The 20011-nt window shown below is 42.7% G+C and overlaps 2 protein-coding genes across 4 annotated transcripts in view; both read left to right on the forward strand.

The window, feature by feature from the left end:
* LOC125409512 (NACHT, LRR and PYD domains-containing protein 1a-like) overlaps positions 1-2248 on the forward strand; it is a 75864-nt gene extending 73616 nt beyond the window's left edge. For 2 of the 3 annotated variants that reach the window (XM_087910355.1, XM_087910357.1), the window contains one exon: positions 455-2248. In XM_087910355.1, coding sequence (XP_087766481.1) covers positions 455-747 — 293 coding nt within the window. In that variant the 3' untranslated portion in view covers positions 748-2248. The remainder of the gene's footprint in view (positions 1-454) is intronic. The other variant, XM_087910356.1, reaches the window with a different exon arrangement.
* A 13222-nt stretch (positions 2249-15470) lies between these two features.
* LOC148120907 (NACHT, LRR and PYD domains-containing protein 1a-like) overlaps positions 15471-20011 on the forward strand; it is a 57167-nt gene continuing 52626 nt past the window's right edge. Inside the window, exons 1-2 of the mRNA XM_087910374.1 lie at positions 15471-15905; positions 17349-17610. Coding sequence (XP_087766500.1) covers positions 17460-17610 — 151 coding nt within the window. The 5' untranslated portion in view covers positions 15471-15905; positions 17349-17459. The remainder of the gene's footprint in view (positions 15906-17348; positions 17611-20011) is intronic.

A 20011-nucleotide genomic window follows, 5' to 3' on the forward strand; every position in this document is an offset into this window, starting at 1 on the left:
ACAGATTTCTCTTTTAGATAGTTTTAATCTTCTGTAGCCCAGGCTGGCCTTGAACTACCAGAGACCCCTCTGCCTCTGTCTCACAAGTCCTGGAATTAAAGGTGTGTGCTATCATTCCCTGGCCTGTATGGCTGACTAGTATGACTGCTTTACTCTCTGATCTTCAGACAATATTTGTTTATTAAAACACAAATAATACATTACTATACTACCCATTCACAAACTGAACACTTTACCATAAACCCTTCCTCCTAGCTAGGCAGAGTGTTAGACTAATAACTGGCCTCAGGAAGGGTACAGATATTTTTTCTCTTGTCTTCCCAGAGGAGGAAGGGAACCAGGGGTGCACAATACAGATGAGATACATTAAAAAAAAATTAAACCAAATCGGAGTAGACAGTGGAAGAGTCTGTGGAGGACCCTTTCTATGCTCAGTATCAGTCTTCACTCCTAGATGCTCCTACCTCACTACACTTCCTGGACCAGCATCGGGAACAGCTGGTGGTCCGAGTGACATCAGTGAACCCGCTCTTGGACAAGCTGCATGGTCTGGTGCTGAGTGAAGAGGAATATGAGGCAGTGCGGGCTGAAGCCACCACTCAAGACAAGATGAGGAAGCTCTTCGGCACTAGCCGGTCCTGGACCAGGGCCTGTAAAGACCAAGTCTACCGAGCTCTGAAGGAGACCCATCCTCACTTGATTATGGAACTCCTTGAGCAGCCATGTGGCGTCTCTGTTCAATCCTGACATCTTAGTGGCTGAGGAATGAGCACTCTCCTTTAATCCCTGGCTCTGCCTGATCTTCCTTTGGCCCCTGGTTTCTCCATCTATAAACCAGTGGCCATCTGAGTTGCCATTCAAATGGTAATGTTTCCAGGACTTCTCTTGGGGACCCAGATGTCCCCTCTTGGCCTTCCTCATCCTGTTCATGTGGGATGTGCATCTCAGGAAACTTCCAGTGGAGCCAGCAAGTCTATTCAGCCTTATCCAGCTGGCTTTCACGACCTGAGTGGCCAGTCCCAAAATCACCTGCCCAACCATGACACAAGCAGAACTGGGAGCATGAGGATGGAGACAATGAGATGGTGCTTTCCCTAGAAAGTAAATTCTTATGAAAAGGGAAGGAAGGGGGATTCTTAAATTTTCCCACCCTCAGCTTTTGTTGTCTTTATTGATTCTATTTCTATTTTTAGGTCTTGAACATCTTTATAATTTTTTTCCTCTGTTTCTTTGTATTTTTAATTTTTTCTCCTTTTATTGATTTTTATTATTGAGCTCTATATTTTTCTCTACTCCCTTCCCTGCCTCTCCTCTCTCCCCTTCAACCCTCCCACAAGGTCCCCATGCTCCCAATTTACTCAGGAGTTCCTGTCTTTCTCTACTTTCTAAATCTCATGTAGATTAGATCTATGGAAGTCACTTTTAGTGTCCTCATTGTTGTCTAAGTTCTCTGGGATTGTGTTTTGTAGGCTGGTTTTCTTTGCTTTATGTTTAAAAACCACCTATGAGTGAGTACATGTGGTAATTGTCTTTCTGTGTCCCGGTTACCTCACTCAAAATTATGTTTTCTAGCTCCGTCCATTTTTCTGCAAAATTCAAAATGTCATTTTTTTCTGCTGTGTAGTACTCCATTATGTAAATATACCATGTTTTCCTTATCCATTCTTTGATTGAGAGACATTTAGGTTGTTTCCAGGTTCTGTTTAAGACGAACAATGCTACTATAAACATACTTGAGCACATGTCCTTGTGGCACGATTGAGCATCCTTTGGCTATTTACCCAGAAGTGATATTACTGGGTCTTGAGGATGGTTTCCAAGATGAAAAACACTGATGAGAACTTATGTTGGAGAGGTTGTGGGGAAAAGAGAACACTTCTGCATTGCTGGTGGGAATGCAAGCTGGTACAACCCCTTTGGATGTCAGTGTGGCAATTTCTCAGAAAATTAGGAAACAACCTTCCTCAAGACCCAGTGTTTTTAAATTTTTTAAAGGATTTGTTCATTTCCTCATATTGTTTGTGTTCTCCTGAATTTCTTTAAGAGATTGATTAATTCAATCTTTGAAGACCTCTATCATCTCCATACATGTTTTTGAGATCTTTTTTCTTGTGCTTTAACTGTGTTGGAATATTCAGGGCATTCTGGGCTCTAGTGGAGACCTATTGACATGGATGTTATTAATTGTGTTTTTATACTGGCATCTAGGCATCTGGATTTGAAATGATTAAAGGTCTAAGTACTGATATTTGGTTTGGTTTGGGTGGGTGTTTTGTACCTTGGTTGCTGTTTCTTCTGATTTTAGGTGAGTGTGGTGGCTGTTTGCTGCCTGGTAGGAAATTTTATGCACCTAATATGTGTGGTCAGTGAGGTTTCCCAGTAAAACTTATTTCTTATCATTGACAGCTGACTCTTAGGAATGAGGCTAGACTAAGAGTCTGAAGGAGTTCACAGGAGAGAGAAGTTCAGAGTGTTCAACAAGGACCTGCTTCTTTAGTCTCCTATGAGACTAAATGAGAGGAGAGACAGTGAAAAGAGGTCACTCACAAGTCGGCTATAGCACTGGGGGTGAGACAGGATTGGATCTAGACGGACAGAAGGAGAAAGGAAAATCTTTACACAGCCTACCTGCTTCCCTGGCAGGAGTAGCCTGTGGGTTATCAGCGGGTGTCTGCTGGAATTGGGGGCTGGGATAAAGCAACAAGTGGGGTAGGGAGGCTGGGAGGGAAAGGTCTGTGAGATCCACAGGAGATGTTGGCAGAGGAGGAAGGAAGACTGAAAAATGGGCGTTCTGTTGCAGAGATAGTGATGAGACTTGGGTATTGGGTTTGGGGGAGAGGAAGGAGTGGTGAAGGTCCTCAATTAGCTTACCTGTTTCCCTGACTACACAGCTAGTGTGATCACAGGAATGAATGTCAGCTGGTTTGAAGGCTGAGCTGGGGGAAGAAAGGTTGGAGCAGAGGATCTTTGCAATTTGAAGGGAGTGACATCAGAAGGGAAAAAAGACCACAGCAAGTGTTCTGTTTAGCTGGGGATGAGTTTGGGGTACTGGGAGCTGAGGAGAAGGAGAGGAGACCTGCAGTCAGCCTAGCACAAAGGGATATACCTACTTCTCTAAGCTTTCTAGAACTCAGTGAAATATACACAATATACACAAAAAAAATGGGATACAATGAAAGCAATTCTAAGCACTAAGTGAATACATTAAAAAACTACAGAGATCTAATACTAGCAACTTCACAACATACCCGAAAGCTCTAGAACAACAAAGGAATTCGTCACACTCCAGAGGAGTAGATTGCAAGAAATAATCAAACTCAGGGTTGAAATCAGTAAAGATAAACAAAGAGAAAAATTTAAATAATCAATACAATATAGAGAGATTTTTCTTTGGGCTGCCAGCTCTCAAAAATGATACAGAAATTTACTATTAATATTATGAAATATTGACCTTAGCTTACGCTTATAGTACTAGCTCTTATAACTTAAATTAACCCATATTTTTAAATGTACATTCTTTTACGGAGCTTGTTTACCTTTATTCTGCATTGCCTGTCCTGTTCTTCCACATCTGACTGGTGACTCTGCCTTTACTCTTCCCAGAGCTCTCTGCCCCCAGAAGTCCTGCCTTACCTCTTCCTGCCTAGCTAATGGCCATTCAGCTTTCCTTTTGTAAACTAATCCCAATGACACATCTTCATACAGTGAAAAGGAATATTCCACAACAATGAAACAAATAGTTGATTTTTGAGTAAATCAATAAAATTTCTAAATCCTTATCCAAATTAACTAAGAGGCAGAAAGAATATTCAAATTAATAATGTCAGAAACAAAGGGGGGACATAACAACAGACACCAAAGAAATCTGGAGAATCAAAAAGACATACTTTAAAAACCAGTGCTCCAACAAATTGAAAAATCTAAAAGAAATGGATAATTTTCTCAATGAACATCACTTATCAAAGTTAAATCAAGGTCAGATAAGCAATTTACACAGACATATACCCCTAGTGAAATACAGGTAGTAACTAAGTTTTCCAAACAAAACATAGACCGGGACCAGACAGTTTAGTGAAGATTTCTACCAACCTTTCCAAGAAGACCTAATATTCCTCAAATTATTGCACAAAATAGGAGCAGAATTAGTATTGCCATATTCATTTTATGAGACTACAGTCACCATGATACTCAAATGCAAAAAAGATTCAACAAAGAAAGAATTGCAGACCAATTTCCCTAATGAACATAAATGCAAAAATACTTGTAAAATACTTGCAGTTTAGGCCTGGTGGACCCCAGAGGTCAAGCACGGGTCCACCCCAGGTCTCTAGACTCGGGGCAGGAAGAATTTCACTCTCCTCTGGTACTAGGTAGTCAGGCACCATTATGATTTTTAGCAGCAGAGTCCTGCCCAGCACCATGACAGACTGTGCCAGACAACAAGACCCAGAAGCAGGCCAAAGGGGGACTGCCCAGGGCTCTGAGGAGGAAAGATGGTCCTGTCCTGAGCCAAGATGGTTGAGTTGGAAGAGACCCATAGATGGCATGGGACAAACAGGCACGATTATGGTATACAAATGTATGGTATGAAATGGGAGAGAGAATAGACAGAACGGTTCATGTCCTGTGAACTAAGGCAGATCTGAAGAGGTGAAAGCAGTGAGGAGCAGGCAGATTAGGGTGGCTTGATTGCCACTTAGTGCCATGGTGATGTCTGTGCCTGGGCTGCTGCTTGATCCCAGGTCGGGGTTCATGACCCTGATACATTCTAGGTTGATATTGATGTCTATGACTCCTGATACCACCAAAGGTCCAGAAGGTAGAGTTGGTACCACCCATTTCTGACTGTACCTCAGGGGAGAACTGGTTCTGCCCCTCACCCACTTAAGCACTCAGGAGAGAGTTTCTACACCTCCCCTGGGTAACACAATAGAGCTTTCCCTGATGGGGTAGGTGTGGGAGAGCTGACCCTAAAAGCAGGAAAGTAGGAGAACTGGCCCCACCCCATGCTCATCTCTGCAAAGGATGAGCTAGCCAGGTCAATGCAAGAGAGCTCTCCCTGGTGGGGAGGATAAGAAGCAAGAGCTGGCTGGTGGATTGACTAATCCTGCAACTACCCAGGCCCAGAAGCAGGGTTATGGGTTGGCCAATAACATCTAACCCATCTATGATCTGCTGGAGCAGTGAAGGGGCTGGTATTGCAGACCCAAGGCTACAGAATTTCCATAACACAAGGCAACAACAGACTGTCAAAGAGGAGTCCAGTGAGGGCCCAACATCAAGAGTAGCAAAAACCAGAAGCCCAGAACCAGATCAATGAACCTTTGCATTGAACACGTGTAAATAATGATATATGAATTAACAGTTTACGGCATGAATCATGTGTCACACTACTGTTTTCATGTCAAGATTGATTTTTTTTTCTTTTTTTTCCTTTAAATTTCATGTTATTTTGGGTAGGAGAGGTTGCAAGGACAGAAAGCAGATACAAAAGGATGAGGAGATAAATGGAACTGAGATGCCTGATGTGAAAGACACAAAGAATTTAAAAAAAAAGAAAAAATACTTAATATGTTAGAAGAGTCATTAAAAATGAATTTAAAGAATACTTGCATTTCAAATGCAAGACCGCATCAAAAAGATTATCAGTGATTATCCAGTAGGCTTCATTCCAGAGATGCAGGGGTGGTTCAATATATGAAAATCAACAAAAATAACCTGCCATATAAACAACCTTAAATGTATTAAAGGAAAACACATGATAAGCTCATCATTTCATCAGATACAGAAAAGACCTTTAACAAAATCCAACACCCCTTCATGATGAAAGTTCTCGGGACATTATAGATACAAACAACATATGTAAACATAGTAATGGCAGTTCACAGAAAGTCCTTAGCCAATGTCAATTTAAATTGAGAGAAAGTCAAAGCAATTCCACTAAAACCAGGAACAAGAGGTTATTTACTCTCTCCATACTTAGTCAAAATAGTATTTAAAGTCTTAGTTTGAGCAATAATCTAAGGCTTGTTGTTTGTAAAATGTATAAGCTGAATTAGATCAAGAGAATATAAATTGGAAAGGATGTACTCAAAATATCTTTATTTGTAGATGATATGATAATATTCATAATAGACCCTAAAAATTCTACTGGGAAACTCCTACATCTGATAAAACAATTTTATCAAAGTAGCTGGATACTAAGTCAATTCATAACTGTCACTACAAGTGACAAATGGACAGAAAAACAAATTAAGGAAACAACATCTTAGCCTCAAATAAAATAAAATATCTTGATGTAACTCTAACCAAGCAAAGGAAACAATTGTATGATGAAACTTCAAGTCTTTGAAGGAAGTAATTGAAGAAGATATCAGAAGATGGAAAGATCTCCCATGCTCATGGATGAGTAGGATGAACATAGTAACACATGTAAACTCAAATGTTCTCCCATAATACAATGCAAACATGAAACACAGTTAATAAAATCTCAGGAACAGATATTGGGGTTCAGCTTGAAGACCAGAAAAGCAAAGCAGCCAGCCACTAACTCTTACTGAACCTCAGTCTGAAAATGGTGATCCTGTCTCCAGGAAACCTCAGAATGAGACTGAGCCTGAAAATGGTCTCCTTCCATTTAATAACCCTCTCTAGTTCTCGAATTAAAGGTGTGCATCACTGGGATTAAAGGCATGTACTGCCCGGTTTCTATTTCAACTAGTGTGGCTACTGGGATTAAAGGTGTGTGTTAACACTGCCTGGTTTCTATTTCAACTAGTGTGGCTACTGGGATTAAAGGTGTGTGTTAACACTGCCTGGTCTGTAAGGCTGACAAATAGGGCTGTTTTCGTCTCTGATCTTCAGGCAAGCTTTATTTATTAAAAATATAAATGAAATGCCACTACACAAATACATGTTAACCTGTTACTTACGTGTTAAAAAACAAAAACAGAAAAATATTTAAAACTTTACAATTCATAATGAAGTTATCGTGTTTCTATAAGAGCAGAAGTTCTTTCATGTACAGGAAAATGCTATATTCACAGCAAACGATAACCCAACTATGAGCCAAGGTATTTCAGAAGCTTCATAGGGGTTGTGTGGTGTGTGGGTTCATGCAGTAGAAAGCACTCAGGCTGGGCGCTCAGAACCAGAGGTGTGAGGAAATCACATGATGCAACATGGCACACACTGCAGAAACGCCTCAGATTCAGTGCACTTTGAATTAAGCTTGGCCATTTCATGTACATAAATTGATTTTCTTGTCAAAATTTTGCAATTGTCACAGTGACATTATCCTATACAGAGATGTGATTCACAGCTTAAGAACCTGATGTACATCCTGGCAGTGGAGGTGCATGCTTAAATCCAGTACTTGGGAGGTAAAAGCAGGTGAATCTCTGTGAGTTCAAGGCCAACCTCATCTACAAAGCAACTTCTAGGACAGCTAGAACTGTTACACAAGGAAAGCCTGTCGAAAGGAAGGAAGGAAGGAAGGAAGGAAGGAAGGAAGGAAGGAAGGAAGGAAGGAAGGAAGGAAGGAAGGGTGAGGGAGGAAAGAAGGAAAGAAGGAAGGAAAGAAAGGAAGGAAGGAAGGAAGGAAGGAAGGAAGGAAGGAAGGAAGGAAGGAAGGAAGGAAGGAAGGAAGAAGGGAAAGGGGAACTGATGGTACAATTTTAAAATGAAGGGCAGACATAAGACTGTGATGAACTGTCTTGCTGCTATTGCATAGGCTCAGAATTATACTCCTAGCACCATAATCAGTCAGATACACATTCAAAGACACACACACACACACACACAAATGTACACACATTCACACACAAAGATAAACATATAAAAGAATGACAAATTGGGATTCCTCTTTATTGCTCACCCATCTACCAAAGTAGGACACAATGTTCATGACGGTGTGTTTGCTGCAAGGGTAGGCCTACCAGTTTCTTTGCCCAGGCTGTCTAGAAACCCTCTGAATCAAGTTTCTGGGCCCCTACCCAGACTCATAACCAAAGCTGTTATCCTGTTATCCTGTCTTCTCAGTGCCAAGCCAGCACGGCAACTGTCGTTCTTCTGAGCAAGGGACATCGGATTAACACGCAACACAACTTCAGGTTCTGCAGACAAGCCTCTATTTCACTTTCTCACATAGTGTATATAGCCCTCAGCAGGGGAGGCTAAGACAGCAAACGCAGGAAGCTCATCACCATAACTCAATGGCTTAGAAACATTGCTGAAAACAACAGATTGTTCCTGTTTTTTTTCCTGTTTTCAACCAACTGCAAGATTGCAAAACAGATAAGTGGGGGTGCGAAGGCCTGTCCTCTAGGGACCCAACACTCAGTGCCTCCCATCTTCTACTCTGGACTCCACAGGTATCCTGTGTGTATCTCTGAAGCTCTCCCTCTCTTTCTCTCTCAGGGCACAGTATTTTCCTTATTCTCATGCCTATACTACACGGGGTCACAGGCAGGCAGTTTCTACCCATAATCCTCTTGGGTTTTTATTAGACAAGAGATAATTTCATGTTTTGACCTCCCTTGCTTCTACATTGGCTTCATTGGGAGTTTGGAAATAAAACTAAACAGCTGAGTATTACAAGGGAAGTCAAGGCTCTTAAATGTGTACAACAGATATAAAACCTTGGGTTTCTTTGTGAATAAGAGAAAATGCTAAAATATCATGCTGTAGAATATTAGTTGAAGTTGTGTTACATTTATTTATTCTATGGAATATTTGTTTTAATGATTCAAAGATGTGCTGCATTCTTTTACGTTACATTTGTTTAACTCTGTGAAGCTGTGCTGTTTTGCCTGTCTAAAACACCTGATTTGTCTAATAAAGAGCTAAATGGCCAATAGTAAGGCAGGAGAAAGGATAGGCATGGCTGGCAGGCAGAAAGAATAACTAGGAGGAGAATTCTGGGAAGAAAGGGTCAAAGATCTAGGTGGAAAAAAAGGAGAGGAGAATTCCAGGTGCCAGCCACCCAGCTACATAGCAAGTCATAGAGTAAGAAGTAAAGGAAGATATACAGAAATAGAAAAAGGTAAAACTCAGAGGCAGAAGGTAGACAGAATAACTTAGTAAAGAAAAGCTGGTTAGAAACAAGGCAAGATAAGGCAGGGCATTTAGAAGTAAGAATAAGCCTTTTCCAAATGCTACAGAGAAACCCTGTCTTGAGAGGCAAAACAGAACAAAACAAAAAGAATAAGCCTCCATGTGGTATATTTGGAAGCTAGCTGGTGGGCCTCTTAAAGAACCATAAGAACTAAGAGTAAACATGACCAATATCAATATCAATTTGTAAATAAAAATTTAAGAGGAGTTTCTCCAAAGATTCATAAAAGTGAAATATATTTAGGTTTACTAATTTCATTTAATTAATTATTGGTATATAAAAAAGAAGTTCACATCCCTTTCTTCTGGCTGCTTGCTGGAACGCAAGGTTACTGAGTGCTCTAGGTAACCCATGCGTTCTGCTGATGTGGTTAGGATGCTCTGAGGAACAAGCTGTGACAGGACAGACTCTGTGTCCAGCAGCAAATCCGCACTGACACAGTCCCCATACCTGAGGTTCTCAACTTGGGTCCTCCAAAGGACATGTCACCTGGACAGTGGTCAAGTGTTTGGTTGCTTCAACCACATACTGGAACACTCACAGGGAAACTAGTTAGAGAATAGAATATCTCAGTACTAATTTTTCTTCCAAGAAATGTTATGATCCTTTTTTGTGCTGGGGTCTCAAAACGTGATCTGTGCAGCCCACATAGCCTTTGTCACTTTAGTACACGCACAGTGTGGTGTCACCAAGGGACTCCTGATTCTGCAGTTAGTCTCAGATCCTTTAATAAGTCCCAAAGGGACAGGAAGTATTTAGAAATTGAGACTTTGAAATAGGCTTTTGTAGGGGCCAGCTATAATAATCTAAGTCTGGGCAGGTCACCCAAAGGAAGTTCTTTATTTCCAACCATCATCACCTGAGATTCTGGCCATCGATAAATTTAAATAAGAGGCCCAAGTCTCAGTAGTTGACCCTGAAGTAATACAAGGTAGCAGGGAAACACCACAAGCTGAGATTACCCAACCCCCATCCAAGAGCAGACCATTCAGAGGTAATGCATTACATTCCACCTGCCATAGATAGGATCACCTGCCAGTGCACCTCACCAGGACACCCCCAGACAAATGTCAGCCAATCAGGGGTCCTGAACCTCAGAAATCCCTCAACCCCACCTTTACCACTATAAAATCCCAATTCTCATTGAGCTCAGGGGTCTCCGGGTATTCCAATACGTTGGACATGCAGAGAGACCGAGTTTGCAAACTTGATTAACATAAAGGCTCTTTGCATATGGGACTCAGTCTCCTTTGTTGGCTTTTGCGGGGACCCTGCAGATTTGTGCATAACACTTTCATCCAACATGTGTCAGTGGTTTGGGAGAGATATGTTTTATCAGTGAAAAATGATATTTACTCACAAGTTTACTCCTTTTGTGTTAATGATAATTAAACACAATTATAACAGTAAGACTTTTGAAAATTAAACTTTAAGATGATCAAAGATTCATTGATTGTAAGTGTCCTAAAGTCAGTCTCTTTCATAAGGGAAACTTATTTATATTAGGCTGTAAATTGCAAACTATCTACTTTAGTGGCTCTCTGTGATAAACAGACTTTTTTTTATAACTGTAAAAATACATTAGTGACAATTTTGTGTGTGTGTGTGTCAAGTTTCCAGCTGAGGCTTCCCTGACAATAAAATCTCTTGGCAATTTACCTGGTACCAATAGTGACAACAGAGAGCAGAGGGCACCTGCTTCTTCCTTGTGTAGTGGAGGGCTGGCTGCATTCTCCTGCCTGTCCTTTCTTACATTATAAATTTTTATTTAACATTTTGTGTCCAGGAGAAACACAGCAAAATTAAAAACCGCAATCTTTGCCTTTTGACTCCTCAAATAAATTTCTTTTTTTCCACCAACATAATATTTGTATCGATTTTTCGAAAATTTCCATAATGCAACCCAAGAACACCGACTTCCTGGTCCCTCCATGATCATCCTCATCCTTGTAACCTATTCCACCAAAAAAGGAGGGGGGAAGGAAAGAAGAAAAAAATAAGGAAAGGAAAAAATATGAGTCCATTTTCTGTTGCCCATGTACTCACAGGAGGATGGTCAAACTCCCAGTGGTCATCCCCTTAAAGGACACTGGGACCTTCTCCACCTGCACCCCCACCAGATGACATCAATTTTGGAGAACTACACTTTACTATTTTTTTTTCTTTGCTGTTAATTTTGGGGGTGGCAAAGTGGTGGTAGGGGTTGTCACAGAAACCTCTGTGTCCCTGTTTCAAAACCGTGAATCTGCAGTAATCAATATCACTGTAAAAGTAGCTTACTTGACCTTTACTGTCAGTGGGATCATGAATCATGGGCTTCTACTTGGTTTCTGGCAATAGCACTGACTACGAACATCCACCTGGTCTATGGACTCAGCACTTTCAAGGAACTTCCTTCTGATCTCCTGTGGGAGTGCAGACAACAGACAACTGAAACACAGAGCACAGACGCCATCACACTCTTTATCAGCAGCACAGGCCTAAGTTGTCAACAAGGCCTCTGAGGTAACATGGGTCATGAACACCACTATGGACCGCAGTGACAGCCAGGCCCATGAACATCAACATGGCCTCTGGTAACGGCACAGACCACAGATATCCACATGTACCCATGAGCCTCGTCAAAATGGCCCTCCAGAGCAGCACAGTCCACAGAAATCAACATCTCTAACATGTCTAGGCAATGGCACTAGCCATTGATATCCCTGAAGGTCTTAGGTGGTGACATGGCCTACGTTCATCAGGACAGCCCCAGTCACATCACGGCCATGACCCAGACATAGCCCTCAACAACAGCATGAACCACGGATATCGACATGGCCTCAGGTGAACGCACAGGACAACAACATCAACATGGCCCTCAGAGGGCTCAGGGACCATGGAGGTCAATAGACAGTGATTCAGACAGTGGCATAGACAATGCACATCCACATGGCCCTGAGCGGTAACACAGACCTCAGACGTCAACACAACCCCTGGTTGCTGTAGGATCAGTGACCCAAACATGGCCTGCATCCACAGCATGAACCAAAGACATCAAAATGGCTTCAGGTGGCAGCACAGCTGGGGAATTGAGACTGCACAAACTCCAGGCTTCTGAACACCATCCTGCCGACCCTATTGATCATCTACAGGTTCCCTGTCAATCACAGGCATCTCTCACACCTGTCACAGCTGTGGTGTCCCTGCTTCTGCTTCCACTGAACACCCACCATGTTGTTCCTTCATCTTTCCCACTTCTGCATCATATACCAATTTATCATAGTGTCATTGGAAACTGTAGTGTCACAAAGAATACTTTTTGCTCAAGCAGCTATACATGCAACTATTCATTGCAATAAGTTGTTAGTCTGGTTCTACATTTTTTGCTTCTTACACATCATAGAGACTGACTCATCACTGAGATTCCTCCTGCATATCCTGCTGTTGACAAGAGTCATGGTCTTCCTGTGGCCCTTGGTCTGCAGTACTAGCTCCTTTGTGTGATCCAGAAGCTCTTAGATGAAGTAGATGTTGGGATGGAACAACTCAAAGCACTGGATCTGGGACCAGATTGTTGTCACGTTGGTCATTCTTGGCCACTTGTTTGGCCACCTGTCTTGGCAGGGCCTTTCTTCTACCCTCCTTTTTTCTTTTCTTTATCTTTTCCCCACACTTTTTTTTTAGCTTGCCTTAGAAACCAGGCAGTAGTGTTACAGGCCCTTCATCCCAGAACTAAAGAGGATTATAAAACTAAAGGAGATAGCTCTCAGGCTCAGTCTCATGCTGAGGTTTCCTATAGGCAGGATCATCATTTTTGAACTGAGATTGAGATAAGAGCCAGTGGCTGGCTTCTTTGCTTTTCTGGTCTTCCAGTTGAAGCCCAACATCTATATCTGAGTTTTTATTAATCTTGCTTCAGAAAACCAAAAGAGGAAGGCGAAGGAGAGAGCAAAATGAAAGTGTATGGCCAAAAAGGCGGGGCTGTACAGGAATGAGGAGCTGGGGAAGGGAAGCCCAATCCTGGAGAAGTTTAGTCTAGGGGAAGGGTGAGAAGACCTGAGAAGAGTCACAGGTCCTTGGGTGAGCCTTGGTCCAGTATGTGCCTAGGTATGCCAATAGACACCACAGATAGTCTTCTGTCCCTAGAGGTTGATGAGGAATGGCCCGTATGAGAGGAAAATGTTCATTAGGAATTGGGGACTGGAGTTTCCTTTGGACCTGACATATCTTCAAAGTACTTCCCTTCATGGAATCTAAATATTAACAGTTTAGTAGAAACCACGGTCTAAGGAAATCCATTGTTCCTTCAGGCTCTACTTCTCCAGAAACCAGCAATGTTACATAATTTCCATTTAGTAATTGCTCTTTAAGGGACAAGCAATGCCCACCCCCTTCTTCCTTGCAGCCTCTGCCCCACACTCCTCCCTTCCTGTCCCCTCTCTGGGAGAGGCATCTTCTGCCTGCCTCTCTCCCCACTTCTCTGCTTCCCCCTTTTTTGTCTTGTTTCCCTTTTTCTCTTCTCTCTCTCTCTCTCTCTCTTTCTCTCTTCTTCTTCTTCTTCTTCTTCTTCTTCTTCTTCTTCTTCTTCTTCTTCTTCTTCTTCTTCTTCTTCTTCTTCTTCTTCTCTCTCTCTCTCATCCCCGCTCTGGACTTTTTCCTTCCCCTCCATAACCCAACTAATAAATATCCAATTCTGTTCTGTATGATGTGACTATCACTGTGCCTCCCACCTGCCACCTGCTCACATCACTCACCAAGATCACCGGGGACCAGCCCGTCACCACATAGCTGGGGACCAGCCACCTTAGTTTGTACACCTGCTGCCACTGGGATCCCGCAGCCAGCTGCTGGGGACCCGCAGCAAATCCATAACAGTAATATCAGGTCTAATTTTGTACCCTTCTTCTTCTGGTGTAATTTAAACTGTGACACCTTAAAACACAATGTTGTCAAAATCATCAAATCCTAGAAGTTCAGCAACGATTTCTTTATCACTCTTCGTCACAGTGGGAGCTCTTAATCCTATACTCTTGTCCATAGCTCTAGTGGCAGGATCTGCCATAGGTTCATGGTCGCATTACAAGCCATGGCTATGCAGGAAGTATGTTTTACTTTAACAAGTGCACAGTGGTTCCTTCCAGTTACGGCACCCATGCTTGGTCTGGACACAGTTGATAAATGACACAGATCTCTGAATCCTCATCGCCTCCATCTTGCAGCAAGACTGACTGAGGCTCCCAACTGCATGACTGCAGTGAATCAAGTGAACGTTTCCAATATGGACAGTGCTTGCCAGACAGCAGAGCCCCTGACAAAGGCATGGGCAGACTAAACGTGAACATATAGTTAGCCTGGGGTCTCCTCTGCTGCTTTCACACTAAGTTGCACTAGGAACCAAAGTTTTCATCACTTAAAGGGTAGATAGAGTCCAAGTTTAAAAGGAGCTGGGTAAGAGAGGATGTGGAATCTTCAGGGGTGGGGTATGGGTCATCCATGCAAATGCCTGTGGTCTCCCATTGCTCGATGAGTAATCCCTAATAAATTCATTTCTATTCATTGAGATGAACTTAATGAGTCAGTCTTTGGGCAGTGGAAAGGTCAGAAGTTAGGATAAATGTTAATTTTACATCTCCCCAGAAAAGTCACACCACAGTTGGTCAACAAATATTTCAGTATATGCAAATGAGACTATACACTAGATGCAGATTCAAACTAAGTGTGAAAATATATACAATAAAGTGCTATTTCAAACATATTTTCAGATTATTTAAACTCAAGAAATTTAATTTACTTGCTGTTTATTTTCTTTCCTTAAGTTATAAACAGTGCAAGAGAAATAAGAAATGATTCTACAAAGAACATGTAGCAAGGGTGCAGTTTTCAAACTTCTGAAATCACACCTTATCAAAACAGACTAAGATTTAGAAATCCAGCAGTGATGTTTTAAGGTAATCATGTGTTCTGGCAGGGTTTTCATCCGATAATAACACCACTTGAAATTATTTTAATGTGTGTCTTAAATAACTTACCACATATGCCCTAGCTTAAAACAATCTATTGAATAACAATGTTTTGAATGGGAAAAGTTTCAGATGATAAAAATAAGGGAATTTTTGTTGTTGTTTTAAAGTAAACTGACTAGCAAAACCTCTCATTGGTGACCAAAGTATTTATTCACTGGCAAAGAGAAAGTCTTGCTGACAAGTGGTGCTGATAAGCCAGATGTCTGCAGGTAAAGAACCTTCCTCTGCTCTCACCCTGTAGTGCACTCAGCTCCAAATGCACCAAAGACATCAACACAAGACTTCAGGAGTCAAAAAAAATACATAAAGTTTGTGCCTAAGAATCATTTCCTGAAATGATTAGGCTGTGGGCTGGACCGGCTACAGGGAGGAGAGAGAGTCCAGAGATCCAGAGGACAAACCTGGAAGATCCAGGAGATTCTGCTGAACTGGAACCTGTTGGCAAACCTGGGATACCCTGCTTTACTGGCTGAAAGAAGTAGTGAGGCTCAGACCTGAGTCCTGCACTCAGCAGGCAGGGCCTCTGCAGGCCTGGCTGAAGCTCTCAAGCCTGACTCCTCCTCCAGCCCAGGCTTCTGCAGAGAATTCACAACAGGAAACCAGCTGAACATTGCCCAATCTCCACTCACAGGGTCCAGAGGAAGACCATCTGCCATCTGCGCAGACTCTGATGCCTGCCTGGCTTCCTGGAGGAGCTGTGTCTCTTTCACTTTCAAAAATACTTTTACTAGCTTAGAAGCCTTGGCCAGGGAAGCACGCTTCAGAGAGCCCCCTAAAAGAGCAGGGTGAGTAGTGGGACCAACAGAGTCCACCGAACTATTTGAGTTATGGGAAGATAAATGTGTCAAGGCATACTGTGGCAGACATGGGGGATCTTTTCCTGAGAGCCAGGGCCCAGGCTCCACCCCTGCTTGGAGAATCTGCAGGCCAGCTCTGGTGGGCTGGAGGTCGCTGGGTTTCCCTGTACTTCATGTGTCTACTCCTGTCATAGCCTATCCTGCACCCTCCTCTCTCCTGTCTGTTGTAAACCTGCAGGAATAAGGGTCCTGAGTGGGGAGGTTCTAAGTGGGAAGCCTGAGGATGAGAAATAAAGAAGACAAAAGCAGTCCATGGGACCAGCAGGGCTTGACTAAGATGATAACTTATGCCATGCAGTTTGTTTAAAAGTACAATAACATAAAAACTGTTTCCTGGGGGAAAGTGGCTAATGTCAAAAGAAAGCTATATCCATCATTTTCCATGGCTAGCCTGGGCCAAGTCTTCGCTGTTGTGGTTCTTCAAAGTTAGAAACCTAGATCTTCTGTCTGCTGCTGGTGGTGTGAGCTGCGCCCTCCTCCAGAAACAGGGCTGCTTCTGCACCAACAAATCCAAGCTGGTCGAGAGGGCCCACAAACTTAATTAAAGACAAGACAAAGATTCAGTGACTGTCATCTTCCTAAGGGTGGGCTTTTGTTCCCTCCCACTCTTGCTCCATCCCTTGATCTCTCCATTCCTCCTCCTCCTCCTCCATTTTCCCTGTCCTTTAAAAGTTTCACACAAGTTTCTCCTGGATCAAGTCGCTGCCATCACTAGGTCCACGTTAGGACAATGGCTACCCTGACTAGGAGCTTACTGGATCCCCTTTCTTGAGTCTCATCTTACTCACTATAGCCCCATCTATTAATGGTTTTTAAAGGTTCCTCTGGGAATGAATGACAGCAATCACAGAACCCACTGCAGCAGATTAAGTTAAAACTGTTTTCTTGGTTCATGAAGTCACCCAAACCTATGCCCTTTTAAACCCTAGGAATAGAACCTAGCTCCACCTCTGCCTTCTCCTCTTGCCAGAAGCAGGCAATGAGAAAATATACACCCTTCTTTTAATGGCTCCTCAGTGTTAGATAAATGACCTTAATGACCTAAGAGAAGAAACCTTAGACAAGCTGGGAAACGCCGACTCGAACAAAACTTCCCTGACTGGAAAGCCAGTATAGTACCAAACACATCTCCCAACACCATTCAAGAAACCATAAATAACACATCCACCGATAAACATTCCTTCCAGAGCCCCCTCTTCTCCTCTATAATGTCCAAACGCCTGCACCTTGGCACACAGTCTCCATCCCCAGGAGAGACTGGAGTCCTTCAGTTGTTCTGATCAGAGGACCATCTCCCTGTTAATGGTTTCTCTGCTCTTTCTTTTATTTCCCGATCTTCTCCATGGGTTCTGATCAAACGCCCTTTCCCAGAGCAGAAACGGTCGTCAGAGACCAGGATCCACTGGCCTCCTGTTTTGAGCAACAACAAAAGAGACAAGCAAAGCTCTGTCAGCAAGAGCTGCACAGCCAAGCATCATCACCATGGAAGAAGTTCAGTCGAATAAGGCGAGTGGCACAGAGGAGGCTCAGCAAAAGGGCCAACAGGTCATGGATTCCACCCAGAAGTGCGGGGAGCAGATGCATCCGGAGCCTCAGCAAACCAAAGCCCCAGCAAAGAAGGACTTGACAAAAGGTAAGTACAATAAGGACCCCAACCCACTGCCACTGTGACCCCTTCATCACCACAAAGCCCCCCTGCCAGGGTTTTCATGGGCAGACTAACCACCTGTCAGAAGGATTCACAGGCCCAGGACAGCCTGGAACCAAAAGGTATGCAGAAAGAACTAAGTGAACCTTGGAGCCCCACACCCTCAGCTACAGGAGTGCATTCTCAGGCCCCTGGGAAGAAGCACTCTGAAACTTCATGATTGGGGAGAGGCTGGCATTCAGGATGACTCTGAAAGGGTTTAAGTCTGTCCCCAAAAGGAAAGCTTGGCGACACTTAAGTTACAAGCGCAGGCTGAAGCTTGGCAGAGGCAGACTCCAGTCATGGCTCTAGCACCCAAGACACGTCACTTTACAGCCCTCAGCCTCCATGTCTCCATTTAGGAAACAGGAGGGAGGTAAAAACCTGTTTCCTTGGGCTGTGGGAGTAAAGTGATAATCCATGTTACTAACAGTACAGTATTCAGTTAATGTTCAGGTATTATAAGTACAAGTCAATACAATTGCAGCTGTTGTTATTATTATAGTTTATAACCCTGTGGGACAGAATCTCAGCGGCCCAATAAGGGAGCTGAGGCTCACAGAGAAGACTAGGGACTCACACAGAGGAAGAATATAGAACCAGGACAGATGTGTAAACTTCATGGTCCCAGAGAAGGATCTTTCCTCATCAGGAACTCTGAGAGCATCATTCTTCCCATGTGACAGTGAAGAAGGCTATGGGGTAGGGAGTAAGTACTCCAGGTTTGTTCCCCTGGCTCCCATATCTGACTTTCTGACAGCCACACAGCTGTCTCCTTCCCAGGGCCCATTCTTCCTTATTTCAGGCTCTAGGGCAGATCTCAACATGGAGTCTCTTAGCCAGGCATCTCATGAATGCCACTGTGTTAGGCCACCAGCCTCTGTGGAAAGAAAAAAAATCTTGTTAAATGGGAACATGATCAGTCTGTGTGCAGAAATGAAGATAAACTAAATTTGGAGCTGTGGAAGGAACTTAAAGACCACATAGGTAGTTGATGGAGGGAGCTTCCTGCTTCCCAGAATTCTCCTGTTCTCATTGCATCACCTCTACTTTCTGTCTGGTTTTCCCGACTATACTTCCTGCCTGGCCAATCTGCATTTATTTAAAATATGATTGACAGATTGCAGACAATTCTCCTGGACCATTGCCTCTCTTTTTTTAAACAAAGGAAAATACCCATAGTCCATCTGTTGGGAATGTGGGCGTGGAATTTCAGCCTACTTCCTGTTGGTTGAGGGTGCTGATAATCTTATGGGGACCTAAAGAAAATTTAGAGTTATAATCAAGTCCTGACTGGAGTATCCTGTGAGTTTTGATCATCTCAGGCAACAGTCTTGAATCTGTTCTGGATGTAGAACTCTGACATCTGGGCCATCTGTTCCTACCGGAGATTTCTCGGGTAGTCTTCCTTGATCAAATCTGATTTTTCTTAGCTCAGAGTGAATCCACAGCCTCTCATTTCCTGTGGAAACAAAAGCACAATCTCTTCTCCAAAGTAGCATACCTTTTGACTTCAATTCTGAAGCCAAGGTATTTTCAAAATATTTATCTTGGATTAATTCATCAGTATTTATAAGCAAATATCTTTCAGCAGCTGTTGCTCCTTCCTCAGCATTCAAACAATTCAAAGAGAGCATAATAGCATACAGTATCAAGATTCTCTGTATATTTTCCATCTTTATTTTAACCTCTATTTCTTTTATTTTTACTTTTACTTTTTAAGACAGGTTCTTTGTATATCTTTGTCCTAGAATAACTCTATAGACCAAGCTGTCCTTGAACTCACAGAAATCTGTCTGTCTCGGCCTCCCAGGCATTGGAATTAAAGGCATTTGCTACACACCTTGAAGTCACAGAGGTTAATCTTCCTCTGCCCCTTGAAATCACTTTTTCTGCATCTACTGAGATAATCATGTAATTTTTCTTTAGACCCATTTATGTGATTTATTATCTTAATTAGTTTATATAATATCTTAGGGTTTCTGCTGCTGTAAAGAGACAATATGACCATGGCAACTCTTATATGCATGATCATTTAACTGGGGCTCCCTTAAAATTGTCAGAGGTTCAGCTCATTATCATCATGGTGGGAGATGGTGGCATGGAGAAGGAGGTGAGAGTTCTACAACTTGATCTGCAGGCAGTAGGAGTCTGTGTTCACATGGACATAGCTTGAGCATAAGAGACCTCAAAACCCACCTCCACAGTGACACACTTCGTCCAAAATGAACCATACCTCCTTATTGTGCCACTCCCTATACAGGTCATTTTCTTCCAAATTACCGGTTATTTACATTTATGTAGCACAATTATTAAAACCACAAAGACAGATAATGGGATTCAACCT

The sequence above is a fragment of the Myodes glareolus genome, chromosome 9 (genome assembly GCF_982192425.1).
Source record: "Myodes glareolus chromosome 9, mMyoGla1.1, whole genome shotgun sequence".
NCBI lineage: Eukaryota > Metazoa > Chordata > Mammalia > Rodentia > Cricetidae > Myodes > Myodes glareolus.